The sequence below is a fragment of the Schistocerca americana genome, chromosome 5 (assembly GCF_021461395.2).
Source record: "Schistocerca americana isolate TAMUIC-IGC-003095 chromosome 5, iqSchAmer2.1, whole genome shotgun sequence".
NCBI classification, from domain to species: domain Eukaryota; kingdom Metazoa; phylum Arthropoda; class Insecta; order Orthoptera; family Acrididae; genus Schistocerca; species Schistocerca americana.
In genome coordinates, this window is record NC_060123.1 from 244,899,907 (window position 1) to 244,917,455 (window position 17,549).

At 42.2% G+C, this 17,549-nt stretch overlaps 1 protein-coding gene across 3 annotated transcripts in view; it reads left to right on the forward strand.

Annotated features, from left to right (window-relative positions):
- Positions 1-17,549, forward strand: part of LOC124615508 (EH domain-binding protein 1-like) — a 206,554-nt gene that overhangs the window by 94,792 nt on the left and 94,213 nt on the right. For all 3 annotated transcript variants that reach the window (XM_047143464.1, XM_047143466.1, XM_047143467.1), the window contains one exon: positions 43-223. In XM_047143464.1, coding sequence (XP_046999420.1) covers positions 43-223 — 181 coding nt within the window. The remainder of the gene's footprint in view (positions 1-42; positions 224-17,549) is intronic.

The window sequence follows — 17,549 nt, forward strand, 5'->3', positions numbered from 1 at the left end:
GAGTATATGTATTATTTTCATTGTAACTCTCCTGCAAACAAGGCCATGAACTGGAAGTGCAGCAAATTGGGAAAACAACTGATGAATCTTCATACATGGTTGGTCGTTTCAATACGGATACTGACACGGATGTCACAGTCCAGCTGTTTGGCCAAGAAATTATGAATCTCCGCAAACGGGAAACAGCAGAGCGAAATCAGCAGAACAGGTCTTCGTACAGGAGGTGAGAATGTTGGATTGTCATTCGCATCATCAGAGGTGAATTTCCTGCAACTGATGCGCCGTTGAAATTTATCGTAACTGATGGTGATGCATGCACTAGTGTAGGCACTTTTGTGTGTGTGTGTGTGTGTGTGTGTGTGTGTGTCACATGCACAGTGTTGGCAGCTCCGCATTCAGTATTTCCGTTTTGGTGTCCAGCTACTGCACAGTTCTAACAAGTGTCAATTCATTTACCCTCTCACAGTTAGGGTCATCTTCAGACAGCAGTTTCAGAAGAGCTTGCACCGGGGTAAACAGAATTAACATTTCACTGGGATTGAAATCAACTTCTTGCTCAGTTCCAACTGTGGAAAGCATTGGCTTGCAGGGGTCTCTGATTACTTAGGAGACTGGATAGGGCTGCCAATATTCAGTCAAGATGCATTTAAACCACTTTCGCCAAGTAAAAATGGTGACAGTTGTATGTAAGTGACCTTCCAACAGTGTACTCAAATTAATAAATAGGCAAACTGTTAAAAACTGAAGGTGGCACATGCCAAGAGCTAAGCATTTTTGCATGGATATTGTCTCGCAGTAGTAATCAGTCTGGATGCAAGCAATAGATTGTTGCTGAGGATGGCTGAGTTGCAGGTCTTAATAGCCTCAGAATCAGTGCACTTTAGTGAGCTTTTGACCAAAAAACATATGGCCATTGACAAGTATGGGTAGGAGTAGAGGTGGCCAAGGACTATCTGCTGTGACATAGGAAACTGACCACTTCTTTTTGTGACAGAGATTTAACGTTCTGCCTCAATTGGAACTGTTGAAAAAAAGTAGTTGTCACTGTATCCCTGTATGTTTTCTCTGAAGAACCACAATCAAAACCTGATTCCAGATTTAAGTTCCTCAGTACATCAGAAATCTGTTTATTACAGCCTCCTCTCTCTTGTAGTTTTTATTAAGTGGTTAATTTGCAACTGATATTTAAGGAAGCCAGACATAAAATAAACAGCTCTAAGATATATTCACCTGTGGGTTGATCATTAGGAAAGAATCCAAAATCTGTAATTAGATGAATAGATTAATAATTAATAAGTTTCTCTTTCTTTGTTGGAGTTCACACTTGGGTACATCCCGCCACATGACAAGTGTGTAAAGTGTCATTGTCTTACACAGGGCACACTGGTGTTACACAAGCAGCCATTTGCTTTCTTTTGATTCAGGTAACATTACGAGAGATCTTTAGATGATGACAAAGTTCCTCCACAAATTGTGATATTGTAACCACTATTCATTGACACTTCTTTTGAAGGTGAAGGTGCTATAAAATATCGTCTTGCCTTGCTCTGCAGCTAATACTCATGTTAGCACAAACTTCCAAATCTGTGCCTTATCAAATATTTTATACCCAGCGAGGCACTGTAGCAATGTGTTTGCAAGCCTTTGCATACCTCGCAAACTTGACACATGCGCATAATCACAAGCAAGGTACATAGTTCCAGCATGAAATTTTCGCTCTACAGCAGAATGTGTGCTGATTGAAAGTTCCTGGCAGGTTAATGCTGTGTACCGCACCAAGACTCGAACTTTGGGCCTTTCCCTTTCACGGGCAAGTGCTCTACCATCTGAGCTACCCAAGCATAACTCATGACCCATCATAACAGCTTTACTTACGCCAGTACCTTGTCTTCTACCTCCCACATCAGCACACACTCCCCTGCAGAGTGAAAATTTCATCCTGAAAACATCCCCCAGGTTGTAGCTAAGCCACATCCTTTCTTCCAGGAGTGCTAGTCTTGAACATTTGTGGGAGGGCTACTGTGAAGTTTGGAGTTTAGTAGAAAAGGTACTGATGGAAGTAAAGCTGCGAGGATGGCTCACACTTAGGTAGCTCAGTCACTAGAGCACTTGCCTGTGAAAGGCAAAGATGCCGAGTTTGAGTCTTGTTTCGGCACGCAGTTCTACTTTGCCAGGAAGCTTCAAGGTACATAGTTCACCCTGCTTCATTTGCTTACTTGTATTCTTCTACAGTACACGATCAACACTTATTATATTTGTGATGTTGGAAGCAGGTATGGCTACAGCACAGATACAAGGCTGCAGAACCATACATAACATGGGAAAGATGGATGCCACCTAATTGGAAAAAGTAGACAAACTTTGGAGAAAACAGAGACAGTTATGTGAGCATAAAGAGCTCAGATGGCAAGCTGGTACTAAGCAAAGTAGGGAAAACAGAAAGGTAGAAGGAATATATAGAAATACTGTAAAAGGGTAATGTACGTGAAGGAAGTAAATGATCAAATGGAAAATGTGATACTGCAAGAGAATTTGACAGAGCACTGTTTCATTGCTCTTTCAGATTCTTCTCAGAATATTAAAAAGAAAGAAAGAAAAAAAAAAAAAAAAAAAAGAATCCTGCAAAATAGATGACATTCCCTCAGAAATACTGAAATCCTTGGGAGAGCCAGTCTTCACAAAACGAATCCACTTGATGTGCAGGATACAGAAGAGAGACAAAAAACTCTAATTTCAAAAAGAGTGTAATAATTTTAATTCTAAAAGAGCCAAGTGCTGACAGATATATTACTGAACTACCAGTTTAGTAAGTCACAGTTGCAAAATACTGACACAGTTTATTTACAGAAAAAATGAAAACTGATAGGAGCCAGTCTCAGGGTTAATCAGTTTGGGTTCCAAAGAAATTTAGGAATATGCATGGCAATGTTGACCCAGTGACTTACTTTAGGAGATAACTTAAAGAAAGATAAACTTTCATTTATAGCGTTTGTAGGTTTAGAGAAAGCTTTTCACAATGCTGAATGGACTAGATTCATTGAATTCAGAAGCTAGCAGAGATAAAATGAGTGAGTGAAATGTTATCCACAACTTACACAGAAACCATATTGCAGTAGTTGAGAAGAGAGTGAGACATGGTTGCAGGTTTCTGTTTTGAGCAAGCAGTAAGAGGAACCAAGGAGAATACTGGAAAGGGAATTAGTGTGCAGGGAGAAGTAATCAAAAACTTTAGATTTGCTGATGATACTGAGATTCTATCAAGATACAACAAAGGACTTGCAAGATCAGTTGAGTGGAGTGAGTAATGTGCTAGAGATGGTAAACAGAACATCAAGCAAAAGGAAAATAACAGTATTAGAATGCAGCCAAATTAAAGTGGGTGATGATCGGGGAATTGTATAAGGAAATCAGATGCTCGAAGTTCTTGATAAGTTTTACTATTTTGGTAGAACAATAAATGATGATAGCCAAGTTAGAGAGGATATAAAATGTAGGCTGGCAGTAGCAAGAAAAACTTCCCTGAAGGTTTGTGCCTGGGATGTAATCTCGTATACAATGAAGTGTGAAGTGTGGACACTGATGGTTCGGACAAGAGTAGAATAGATTTGAAATTTGGTGCTATAGAAGAAAGCTTGAACGTTAGATGTGTTGATGAAATAACTAAGGAGGGGGTACTAAATCTTATTGGGGAAAAAGACATTTGTGGTACAACTTGACTAAAAGAATGGACTGGTTGGTAGGGCACATACTGGGCATCAAGAAATCATCAGTTTGGTAATGGAGACAGTATGGGTGGTAAAAATGGTAGAGGGAGACCAAGACTCGAATACAGTAAGGAGGTTCAGGTGGATATAGTTTGGGGGAAAAAATCCATGGAGGTGGATGGCTGTTGAGATGAATAAGTTGTTGGTGTGCAGTATCAGGATTTAGTTCCATATCTAGTGAGGGAACTTTGTGCATGATGTTTTTGATGCCTCAGATGCCAAATTAGTGGCCAAGTTGATGTTGATGTGCACGTAAAATGTTGTTAACCTGTCATAACAAAAAGTTCTAAGCATAGGTCAATAAATTTGTTTATTTTGTTAATAAATGTATCGTTCTCTGTTGCATGTTGTGCACTTCCATAGAATGCCACAGCTCCAAAGTAAATTAGAATGTGCAGTGAGTGCACTCAGATTCTCTCTTAACAGAGACAAAGGAAGTTCTGTGAAAGCCATTGTAATTTGAAAAAATTGATAGTTACAAAGACTGCCCTTTCACCACTTTTGAGTGGTCAGAATGTTTGGTGTCAGGTAAACATGATTGAAATGAAGCTTACTCATTATTTGATATGCCTGCAGTAACATTGCATGGGGTACTGATTTGTGTTTAAAAATAAAATTGTTGTTTCTGTTAATGGATAGTGTCTTGATATTCTTTTGAGAGATGAGCTCACTAATTTACATTCGTTTATTTCTGGAGCATAAAATGAAATAAATTATCAGAAATAAAGTTTCTTATAGTCACTCACTGCAAATTTTCTATTTGGTTCAGTTGCCACTTCCATTGTATTGTCCTTGCTCAGGTACACTTTATGGGGATGTAGTGCACAACAGTTACTACTACTATTCCCAGGGACTTGGGCTGTTCACAAGATAACACCAACACCCACAACCAAAGAGACCCAGAGGGTCCTGTTGAAAAATCATCGAAAATAATAATAAAATGCAGTAGCTTTTGTGTGGATAGGTTCTGATTTCTTTCCTTGAGTTGTAATTAAGAAACTTCGGCATTTTGCCTTTCGGTTCCTAGCACAGCCAACCCCATAGTTTATCAATTAAAGTAAGGGTCAGATACCTCGCAGAATTGGTAATATTTGATATAGTGTCCCTCATTCAGTTTTCAGGGGCACCAAAAGCTTGATGAGAGTTGATAGAAGTGACTCACTCTTTCTCATTAAAGAACTTACAACCACTAATGTCCAGCCCTCGTACAACTACTTCATTGTGAGCTAAAAATGGTGCATGGTGGTTGATAAGTGACAGGTCAACCAGAAAATAGTGAAATAGTTCACAAATTGTGAGCACTCGCTGCACTGGGCTCACAGTTCTTTAGTGAGTTCATTGTGGTGCACATGGGGTCCCCAAGTGTACCTGGCTACATTTCCTTCACCATGCCCCTCCCTCCCCTATCCTCACTCCTTCGTTGCTGCACACTCCTTCTCTCGTGCTCTGATTTATGTCGACCTGGCTATCAACCTAATTAATTCCCTGTATTGCTTGCAATTTTGTTCCTTCTGCCTGTTCTCTATTTTTGTCATTTAGGTCCCTGCATGAGGGTTGACATCCACTTCTAAATTTTCTGTTTTTAGTGTGAGCCATTTGGGGAAGAATTCCCTCCCTGGTATCTACAGTGTGGTTCCTCTCTCCCCTTCTTTCCCCACCTTAGCCTCCTCCATCCCACTAGGTCACCAGCATGTGTAGCCAGCTCATGACAACACAGGGATCACACCACTGCTACCTGAGCTGTTCCCTCCATGTGTATGCCAAGGAATGGTTGCTTGTCTTCCCGGAGCATCGGAACGCGTGGCTACAGCTGCCGTGCCAGGCAGGCTTTGCTGTGGCTGGGTGGTGACCGTGGGGAGAGCCCCTGATCAGAGTGGGTGGTATCAGGGCAGATGCCTGGTGCATAAAGTGTATCAAGCTGCAAAAATCTGGGTGTTCTCAACTGGCCATCTCTTGGAATGGTAAAGGATCATCGAATGCTGCTTCATGTGACCCAGTGGCGTGGGGGGAGGGCCAGGCTCGCTGTCTTGGGATGAAGCACTTTCCTCGCTACTTATTTCATACATAGATGGATAGGGAGACATTTACTGTACAAAGCCATTGTTTTTTGTGGAGAATATAGAGGACAAATTTAGTGAAGTGGAGTCTCTCAGTAAGATGTGGTTGAGCTCCCTGTTGGTCAAAGCTACTTCTGCTGCCCAGCCTGCAGCTCTTCGTGTTTGTGATCGTCTTGGCAATGTCCCAGTGTCGGTTACTGCTGATCAGTTTCTGAATATGGTACAGGGAGTGAATTTTCATAGGAATCTCATCCTGCCAACTGATAAGGAACTCCGGCTAATCTGGAGCGATGTGGCGTTCATTTTGTTAGACGTGTGCAGCAGGATTGTAAAGACAACCACACTGATAATGGTCCCTTCATTCTGGCTTTCAAGGGAGATACCCTCCCAGAGAAAGTCAAGGTTATGTGCTACAGATGTGATGTTTAGCCGTACATCCCACCACCCATGAACTGGTGGTTCTGCTTCTGGCACTGCTGTTCCCGTATCCAGCTTATGGCTGTCCCATATTCGCCAACTGAAGACTACCTGCATGCTGATGCTTAATGCTGTCCGCCTTCGGGCTCACATATCTTTGGGTGCAGACCATGCTATTCTTCTCAATCTTCACCATGCTCTGGTCTTGTCTGGATTAGATTATGGCTTAGTGACTCCTTCCACCCTGAAAACACTTGACCCTGTTCACCGTTGTGGGGTGCGACTGGCTACTGGTACCTTTCGCACTAGTCCCATTGACAGTATTCTCATAGAAGTGGGGATTCCCCCTCTACAAATACAACGTAGTCAACTCCTGGTTTTTACACCATCACTATGTGCTGATTCCCTGACTGTCCAATGTAGCCTGTCCTCTTTGCAAATGAGGGTTGTCTCCCTCCTAATAACCTGCCTACCCCCCGGTGGGATAGCCAGTTGGAATGTGTCTCTCTTTCCTCTGTCAGGATCTCCATATCCACTCACTGGAATGTGCCCTGTGTGTGTCCCCCCACACTGTCCCCTTGGATAGTGCCTTGATCACGGATTAAGACCGACCTATTCCAGGATCCTAAGGTCTCTGTTGCCCCTATGGTCTTCTGATATCTTGTACAATCCATCCTTAGAGAGTTCCACGGGGCTACTATCTTCTACACTGGCAGTTCTAAGATGATAGATGAGGCAGGATACACTTTCACATCTTGTACTGACTTGAACACCATTTATTGCCAGGACCATGTAGTGGTTCACAGCAGAACTGTTTGCCATTAACAGGGCCCTCCATTTTGCTATTCGGCCTCCCTGCACAGTATTTTAATATCAGCCGACTTAATGAGCAGCCTGCAGGCTGTCAACCAATGCTCTTGTCACCCTCTGGTCTCCGCTATCCATGACCTTCTCTCTGCTTTTGGCCGTGCCACCTGCTCAGTTGTCTCTCTCTGGATCCCAAGTCATGTGGGCATCCCGGGGAATGAACTGGCAGACTGTTTGGCTAAAGAAGCGGATACTTGTCCCCCGTTTCTGTTTACGATTCCAGCTGCAGATATGCGGATTTATGTCAAATCTCTCTTTGCTCAAAAGTAGAATGACATCTGGTGCACTACTGCTCTCAGTAATAAACTCTACACAATCAAGGAGACTACTACAGTTTGACACTCTTCTTTCCACTCCTCTCAGGAGGAGTCCACTGCCTTATGCCATCTAAGAATTGGCCATACCAAGCTCAACCACAACCCCCGCAATGTGACTGTGGAGCCAGACTAACAGTATCCCATATGTTGGTGTAATGTCCTCTTCTTTTAGCCCTTTGTACTAGGTATAGACTTCCAGATTCCTTAATTTTAATATTAGCAGATGACTCTCAGATGGTTGAATTGGTCATCAGTTTCCTCTGTAAAAGTGTTTATTATTTTCAGATATAAGGTTTTGCTTTACTCCTGGAGCAGATAATGTTTTCTTCGTTTGGGACCCTGACCAATCCCCCATGGAAAGACCAATCTTTTACCCCTCTGTTTCTCCAGTTTCTAGGTTTGTTATACCCTTTTATGCCTTCTACTGTATGTTTTAACTTCCTTGTTATATAGTTTGGCTCCTCTGACAGGACTGTTCACTTTTAGTGGACCCCCTCTCTTCTGCGAGTAACTTTGGAATTGCGGAACTGATGACCTCGCCATTTAGTCCCACAACCCCCCTCAATCAATCAGTTAGTTAGCGAGCACCATAGTAAGCAATGTTCCATTGATCATGTGTGCCATTCCGCTGCTCTAAATGGTCTCACATGACAGAATCAATGTGATTCCTGGAGAAATATTCTAGTGTGAGGGAACTGTGTGATTATGAAGAGTGAACCACCGAATTTCCATTTGTGGAGTTCTTGTTAGAGGTTAAGAATCCAAGGAATGTCTCTTTCTGTGTTGAGTAGAACAGTTAGATTCTGCCTGTATTGGTATGCCTGCTGTAAAGCTGCTTTCAGTATTGTCATTTATCACTAGGCAAATATTTTTTGAACACATCCTGAAAGCAACTACAGAGCTCACACATTAGTTGTTGGTTCACCATGCCCTCCAAGGTCTTCCCTTTGCTGCTAATAAGCTTTTGTTTTGAGAGGAGAATGAGGATTGCCTCTAAGGCTGTGGAAAAGTGCATCCTTCCAACTGTCACTAGATAGTATGAACAGGATTTCATTTTGAAACTTCTTGACAGATTAACAATTTGAGAACTAGGCAACTAGGTTTTAATTCATCTGGCTGGTACTGTGCTTTTTCATAGTTTTTCTGGATTTTGTGTAGTTGATTCTACTGCGCAGGACTGACTTCAGTTTACTGCATTTCAAAGAAAGGTCTCCTTTTTATGAAATTCTGTAAAGAAACAAAACTGTCACTGACTTTTTTTATAATGAAATGAAAACGTGCTACTTTCTCAACAACAACAAAAAATTTTGTCATGATTTGTTTCACAAGGTGATAGAACAAGAAGTTGTTGGCACTAAAAATAAAACTGTATGAAAATGTAGTTTCTTATTGAAAATTACTTAGAGACATTTGTCTTGTATTAAAAACAATGGAGGATTTTGGAAAACAATCATTCTTCACAATAGTACCTGTTATCTTTCCTTGTCACTTTTCCAGATCTTGCCTCGATTCATTCTGCACAAAACCTTACACCTCCTCTGAGGCCATTTTGACATTTCTGTAAGTGGAATCAATTTAGGAAAAGTCTACCACTGAGTCTGTTTAGAGGTGAACTAATTTAATGGAAGTTGATTCCATCAAGCCTCCTTTGTTTGTCAAAGCTGTTGCCAATTCAGTAACAAATTCAACAAGATGTTTGCTAACATATTTCAACTCCTTGCATAAAAAGTACAAATTTATGATCATCATCCTGAAAATGTGAAAAGAAGGTTTCTTCCGCCTTTTTATATGTTTCTTCTCAAAAGGGTTGTAGCCCAATAGCTAGTCACTGTGGTCCACACCTTCCGTGTTTTTATTATAAGCTAGAATATTGGCATGTTTTATCTTGTCTATCATTCCTAATTTTGTTCTGACATGGACATGAGATGAAATCATTTTGTGCTTTGTCATCAAAGGAAATATGTTCCAAGTGTCTTTCCATTTCACAAACAGCAAATTGTCTCACCTGTATACCCCTTCTTCTATGTGATTAGATCTTTAGAAAGCATATTTTTGGCATATAATCCATGTCACATAGGAGCTACATCACTCATCTTCGTGCGCTGAAGCATGACTCGAACCAGAACACATGGTTTTAATTTGCCAGGAAGTTCCATATCTTTGCACACGCCACTGTAGAATGAAATATTCATTCTGGATTATTTACTTTCACTATCTTATTAAGTTTTCATATGCTTCACTGATTCTATTCACTAGCAAGAGCAGTTTTCCAAGCCTTAGTTAGTATGGATTTTACCTCCAGCAGAATGTGGATGTTATGGTCTTGTTTAGTTTTTTAAATGAAATTCCACGTGTCCATCTACTCAGTGTCTTTTTTAGTAGTGAAAAGCTGGATCTAGACTACTTGTAGAGGTTGCTCCAGCATAATATTCTGTCATTACCTGGCCAGTGTCTCCAGTGTTTGTGTGTGGACTTAATTGGTAATACAGGTGATAGTGGTGTGCTGGATTGTCTGTTGAAAATCCTCCTTCCCATACTTTTATGGAACTTCTGGTTTGTTTTATTAAGTCCAGAAGTTTCTACCATGACATTTTTTAGTCTTCACTTTGCTTTTGCTGTTCATAACCTAAAGTGCTGTGAGCTTCTCAACAGTTGGCAAATCCCTGTAACTTTCCACCCTTCTGTACGTGACTGGTGAATCATAATTATTTCCATTCCGAGGATCCATGTCAGCAGCTTCCATTCAGGAACTGCTCTGTGTTGTTAGTGAAGCTGAACAGGGAATTGGTAACTTGAGTGAAGATCAGAATCACTTTGCACAGAGCATCATTATTGAGGGATGGGGAGCATAATGACAGGTCACCACTGGAGAAACAACACTGAAGCAGTTGTGACATGAGACATAAGTCCAGTATTGAGGAGGTGGAAGTCTTCATACTCGATAACAGTGTGTTTTATCTCCTGGGGCAGAGGGGGAGTGCCATACTAGATTTTTTGCATGTGAGTTCACCAGGAGAAGAATTGGATGGAGGTGGCAGTTATTAGAGTGTATCTTCACAGTCTCACTGTCCATGAGCCTACTTGGTGGAAGCAATGTTTATATGGTTATCTTCCTCTGGATCTATATTGTGATGCCAACAAGAAGTCGTGGCCTTGTTGAAGTAGCTGATTGATACATTCAAGGTCAGGATAGTACTGGGTGACAAGTGGTGTGCTCATAAGTTGTTTTTTGGAGGGATCAGCAGTACCAGGATTGGATGTGATGGTCCAGGAAATCGGCTTTTGAACTAGGCTGTTGGGATTATTATGTCCGGTGAAGGCTGAAGTGAGTGAGGCGGTGTATTGCTCTTAAGTGTCTGCATCCGAACAAATACGTTCACCTCGAATGCCAAGGCTGTATGAGAGGGAATGTTTGACAGTACTTGCAGCTTGACAGTTGCCGTCCTTAGCATGTCAAATATTCCCTCCCATACGCCTTGGCATTCTAGGCAAATGTACACTCCTGGAAATGGAAAAAAGAACACATTGACACCGGTGTGTCAGACCCACCATACTTGCTCCGGACACTGCGAGAGGGCTGTACAAGCAATGATCACACGCACGGCACAGCGGACACACCAGGAACCGCGGTGTTGGCCGTCGAATGGCACTAGCTGCGCAGCATTTGTGCACCGCCGCCGTCAGTGTCAGCCAGTTTGCCGTGGCATACGGAGCTCCATCGCAGTCCTTAACACTGGTAGCATGCCGCGACAGCGTGGACGTGAACCGTATGTGCAGTTGACGGACTTTGAGCGAGGGCGTATAGTGGGCATGCGGGAGGCCGGGTGGACATACCGCCGAATTGCTCAACACGTGGGGCGTGAGGTCTCCACAGTACATCGATGTTGTCGCCAGTGGTCGGCGGAAGGTGCACGTGCCCGTCGACCTGGGACCGGACCGCAGCGACGCACGGATGCACGCCAAGACCGTAGGATCCTACGCAGTGCCGTAGGGGACCGCACCGCCACTTCCCAGCAAATTAGGGACACTGTTGCTCCTGGGGTATCGGCGAGAACCATTCGCAACCGTCTCCATGAAGCTGGGCTACGGTCCCGCACACCGTTAGGCCGTCTTCCGCTCACGCCCCAACATCGTGCAGCCCGCCTCCAGTGGTGTCGCGACAGGCGTGAATGGAGGGACGAATGGACATCAGCGATGAGAGTCGCTTCTGCCTTGGTGCCAATGATGGTCGTATGCGTGTTTGGCGCCGTGCAGGTGAGCGCCACAATCAGGACTGCATACGACCGAGGCACACAGGGCCAACACCCGGCATCATGGTGTGGGGAGCGATCTCCTACACTGGCCGTACACCACTGGTGATCGTCGAGGGGACACTGAATAGTGCACGGTACATCCAAACCGTCATCGAACCCATCGTTCTACCATTCCTAGACCGGCAAGGGAACTTGCTGTTCCAACAGGACAATGCACGTCCGCATGTATCACGTGCCACCCAACGTGCTCTAGAAGGTGTAAGTCAACTACCCTGGCCAGCAAGATCTCCGGATCTGTCCCCCATTGAGCGTGTTTGGGACTGGATGAAGCGTCGTCTCACGCGGTCTGCACGTCCAGCACGAACGCTGGTCCAACTGAGGCGCCAGGTGGAAATGGCATGGCAAGCCGTTCCACAGGACTACATCCAGCATCTCTACGATCGTCTCCATGGGAGAATAGCAGCCTGCATTGCTGCGAAAGGTGGATATACACTGTACTAGTGCCGACATTGTGCATGCTCTGTTGCCTGTGTCTATGTGCCTGTGGTTCTGTCAGTGTGATCATGTGATGTATCTGACCCCAGGAATGTGTCAATAAAGTTTCCCCTTCCTGGGACAATGAATTCACGGTGTTCTTATTTCAATTTCCAGGAGTGTATTTGCCTGGATGCAGACTCTTTAGAGCAATGCACCCCCACTCTCACTTCAGCCTTCAGTGGACTTAATAGTCCCAACAGCCTAGTTCAAAAGCAGATTTCTCAGGCCATCACATCTAATCACCCATTATTATCCTTGTCTTCAGTGTATCAATCAGCTTCTTCAACAGGGCCATGACTTTCTGAAATCATGCCCTGAAATGAGATCCATTCTGTCTGAGATATTGCCCACCACACCTAGAATAGCTTTTCATCACCCTTCCAGTCTCCGCAGTATCTTTGTCAGACCCTATGTGCCTTCTGCACCCATCTCCCTAGCCCGTGGCTCCTACCCCTGTGACTGTCCCTGGTACAAGACATGCCTTATGCACCCTCCTACCACCACATATTCCAGTGCAGTAAATGGCAAAACATATACTGCCAAAGGGAGAGCCACCTGTGAAATGACATGTCATATACCAGCTGTTATATAAAACCTGTTCAGCCTTCCACGTCGCATTACTACCACCTAGTTATCAGTGAGGATGAATGGGCATAGGCAGAGGGTGTATACAGGCAACACACAAGATCCTGTTGCAGAGCACCCTGTACTACATGACATGACCCCACCTTTAAGCTCTCAGGTTTTCAAACCTCATCCTGTGCAGGCCACAATTGGTCTTTCCTTCTCATCCCGTCCGGTAAGTCTGCCCTGACTTGGGGTTCTGAGTGGCTTCTAAACTGTACTCCTTTCCCTAAACTCCTAAAGTCCTTTTCCTTCACCCTTCTTCCTTACCCTTCAACTCTTCTGCCAGTAGGAGCCGCCACTGGCTCCGAAAGCTTGTGAAAGTGAAATACTTGTGTGTGTGTGTGTGTGTGTGTGTGTGTGTGTGTGTGTGTGTGTGTGTGTGTGTGTGTGTGTGTGTGTTTCCCCTGCCACAGCTTGGTGAGCAGATTTTTAAAATCTCTCTATTTACATTTTATTATCAATAATTGATTATTTTTGTTGTTATTTAAAATTATAGTTCATGTCACTTTAGAAGGCGGACCTATTTCCAGCCATCATGTGCATCCCCCACTATTAAATGCTAACAGCCAGTAAGATTCATTCTCGTTCCAAGCGGCTAGACATAAGTTAAAATTAGACTGAGAGAATCTCTCTCCCACATGCTGTGCTGTTGCCATATTTTGTGACAATGCAGTTTCATTCACTGAGTGATCAAATTACTCATTCCGATGTCGATGTTACTTTCTTGTAGCAGTATAGCTGTGTGCATGTGTGTCTGTAAATGTTTTAGTGCGATTTCCAACTGAAAATGTCATGTGACGGCAATAAACGTGAAGTTTCTCACAAGCAACATTAATTAAATTGTGCGCCTGTGGGGTATAGTCTTAGTTGTGCGACTGCATTCATGATTTCCTGTTAGGAAGATCGTTGTATGTAGTAATCATTGTAAAATCATAGTCAAACAGAAGTAATATCTGGCATTTGCAAGGAAGTGTTGTAGGCATTCCTCTGTTTCTGTTCAGTTAACGATTTAGAAGACAATCTGAGCAACCCTCAGTTTGAACTCGCCACTGTGTTCCTCAAACCAGTCCAGCAGACTCCAGGTCTTGTGATATGGTGCATTATGTTGCTGAAAAAGGCAACTGCTATCGGGAAGCATGTTTCATGAAGGGGTGTATGTGGTCTGCAACCAGTGTATGACACTCCTTGACCATCATGATGCGTTGCAAGAGCTACACTGGACCCATGGATTCCCATGTGAATGTTCCCCAGAGCATAATTAGCCACCACCAGCTTGTCTTCACCCTGCAGTACAGTTGTCGAGGAGCTGTTCGCCTGGAAGACAACAGATTCATTCCCCCCCCAAGGTACTGGGATTCATCAGACCATGCAGTGCTCTGCCACTGTGCCAACATCCTGTACTGATGGTCATGTGCTCATTTTAGTCTTAGTCATGGTGTTAACATTAGCACATGCATGGGTTGTTGGCTGTAGAGGCCCATTGTTAGGAGTGTTTGGTGCATTGGGTGTTCAGACACACTTGTACTGTGCCCAGCATTAAAATCTGATGTTAGTTCTACCACAGTTTGCCACCTGTCCCATTTCACCAGTCTGCCCAGCCTACGAAGTTCAGCTCTGTATTGAGGGGTGGCTGCCTAACCCCGCAATGTCTGGACGTGTTTTCACTTTGGTTTCGCCATGTGTTGAAGACGCTCACCAGAGCACTCCTGGAAAACCCAAAAAGCTGTGCTGTTTCTGAAACGTTTTTGCCGCGCCTCCAGGTCATCACGATCTGTCCTTGGTCAGACTCAGATAGATCGCACGCCTTCCCCATTCTACTCTAGGGCAGCATGCTCACTGATACTACATGCAGCCTGTGTGTGTCTAGCAGTCACTCCTCGCCAAGTGACACTGCTGTTGCCTGGATGGTTTTGTATCGATAGTAGGTCAGTAGTCATAATGTTGTAGCGGATCAGTGTATATTAAATATTTAATACCAAAGATCCCAACCAATTTACCAATTCATTTCAAGTCACACAAATTCCCAATCAAGGTTTCGCTAGTTGTAATATAATATGAATAGACCTTCCTCTTTTGTGATCTGTTGCTTCAGGATATTATGCCTTTAGAATGAATTGTTGTATTTTTCTCATTGAGATAAGAGATTTCATAGACAAATATAGTACACTGCACTGTGAAATGAATAATCATTGTGATATTTTAGATATATGAAAAAACTGTTACATTCAAAAATTAAAATTGACTCATTGTTCAATGTTGTACATGTAGCTAAAGTATTTCAATGTACTATCACCTTTTTTTGTAGAAATTATTGTTTTAGAATCTTGCTAGCTATTGGATACTTTAAGAAATTATAATTTTTAAGAAAACCTTGCTTGCTTAAATATTTACTTCCTTGAAAAATATGTTTCGCAAGCGAATTCAAAACTGGTGCTGCATACTGATTGTTATTGAAGGCTATCTGCACTTAAAGTAAAAAAGTGTCTTCCACAAAATGAAAGAGGTTCAGGTATGTTCTATTAACATGTATTTTCGTTATCCCACATTAAGGATATGAAAATGTATTCTGCAGCTGCTGATAATTGATTTAGTGATACGGAATTTTGCCTCTGAATTCTGAATTATTGTTTAATGAAGTGTAATTGATGATGTAGCAATGATGTGCATATTCTTCAGTGTACACATTTAGATTGATTCCAGTGTGTGGTTTTTCAAGGCCTGTTTGTACAGATTTTGATAAAACTGAGCCAAACTCTTTCCCAAAATCTATGTATTTCAGATCAAAAGTAATTCTCACTCACTGCTCTCTTCTTTAACTTAATTGCAAGTGGTTCATTGTGGTGTATCTATGTCTTCAGCCAACTTGATCCCTTGCCTGATTGTAATCTAAGGTGCTCCTATGCAGTTGATGATAATATTAGCAAATACTGTAGTTAGCATTGGAATTAATGTTTATGTCATCCTTGTTCCGGATGTGTGTGTTTTGACACTTTGTTCCTCCTCTGTCTCAATTAGTAGCATTTTTAAATATTTTGTGCTGACTTCATAACTGATCAACTTACACTTTTTACACACACACACACACACACACACACACACACACACAGTGCTTGATTTGTAAAAAATAAAGAAAGGAAAAAAAAAAGAGGCGCATGTGTAATCTGCCCTAGTCTTCAGAATCAGTTATCTATTTTTGAGTAATAGTGGCACTTGCTTTCTGTGAAGTTTCTCATTTTTTCCTCCATAATTAGCAACAGGTAGCACGTAGCATCAAGTTTGCACTTTAAGAAGTGTAAATGAGCAACTGTATGGGCATACTCACAATGAAGTCTCCAGTGATAATAGAGCATGAGTTGAAACACTGCCTGCTGAATCACAGAACCACCTTGTCCAATCCCTTCCCTTGTTACTGCCTCAGTAAGCATTAGGATGACAGTAACTCCTGTACCCAACTACTCTTTTGTATCATCCATGTTCATTTTCCTCTTCATGTCTCAAGTAATAAATCTATGACAGGTCAATCTCCAGAAAAGGAATTCACAATGCCTCGCAGCACAAGGATAGGAAATTCATGTGTCCATTTCAAAGAAATCATCTTAGCATTAAACAAACCATGGGAAACCTATATCTGGATATTTGGACAGAGACTGTAACCCTGCTTGTTTCCCATTCGCATTTTATAATTCCATTCAGGACAAAAGGAGAGAAATGTCTAACACAGTCTATTGATTCGAATTATTAAAATAGGATCTACATAAAAAAATCTATACAAGAAATGTGTTCAAAAATAGAAAAAAAATGAGGACACATTGTGCAAACACAGTGTTTTATTTTATGGCCACATATGAAGAATGAATGGTTCGAAATAAATTAAACATATCCTCAACATCTTTGACTCAGAAGCCATGTCACACGAATATCAAAGTATATCTAGAGGAAATGTGTCTGTAACCAAAAGTAATTTAGTACCATTCACTGATATTTGTATTTAGTACTGTCGTAGGCCTATGAAGGAAAATGCTAGAGCATGGTCAGTCACCTAGAATTTATGAATCGATGTAGCCAGCATAATTAATACAATTTTAATCATTCTGCAAACTCTAAAGAGAGAAATGGTGGTGGAAATTGGGGGGGGGGGGGGGGGGGGGGTCAGATTCTGCTTTTCAGGTTGCATTAGACTGTTTGATACATACAAATATTTTAAAAAATGCAAGCATTCAGTAGGGTGTCAAAAGAAAATAAAGAGGAAGTGACACTATTGAAAAGTATTACATATGTTTCTTGAAGTTTTGGTAGCAGGTAGAATAATCCATCATCTTTCAGGTGCAGATCCATAATAGTATTATTTATTCCTCACATATTCTGCCTGCTAACATGCCAATGACTCACCTTAAAGATTACTGTAAAGTTATCAGCCAAAATATCAGAAGAAGAAAGAATACAAATACTATCCAGGATGCACACTAGGTAGATGATGGAATACTGCATTACATAATTTATAACACTTCATGATGGTTCACAATGTATGAAAGGTATAGTTGGATAAAGCATGTGAACATGCTGTGGTTTAATGTATTTACATGACGTACTTTCTGTATGTACCAGGCCAGAATTGGAAATAAGTAGAGGGAATGTGATGGCTTGCCATTCGTCATAAGTGACTGTGTGTTAACATGGAACACCGTGCACACCACACTAAACTCGCTATTT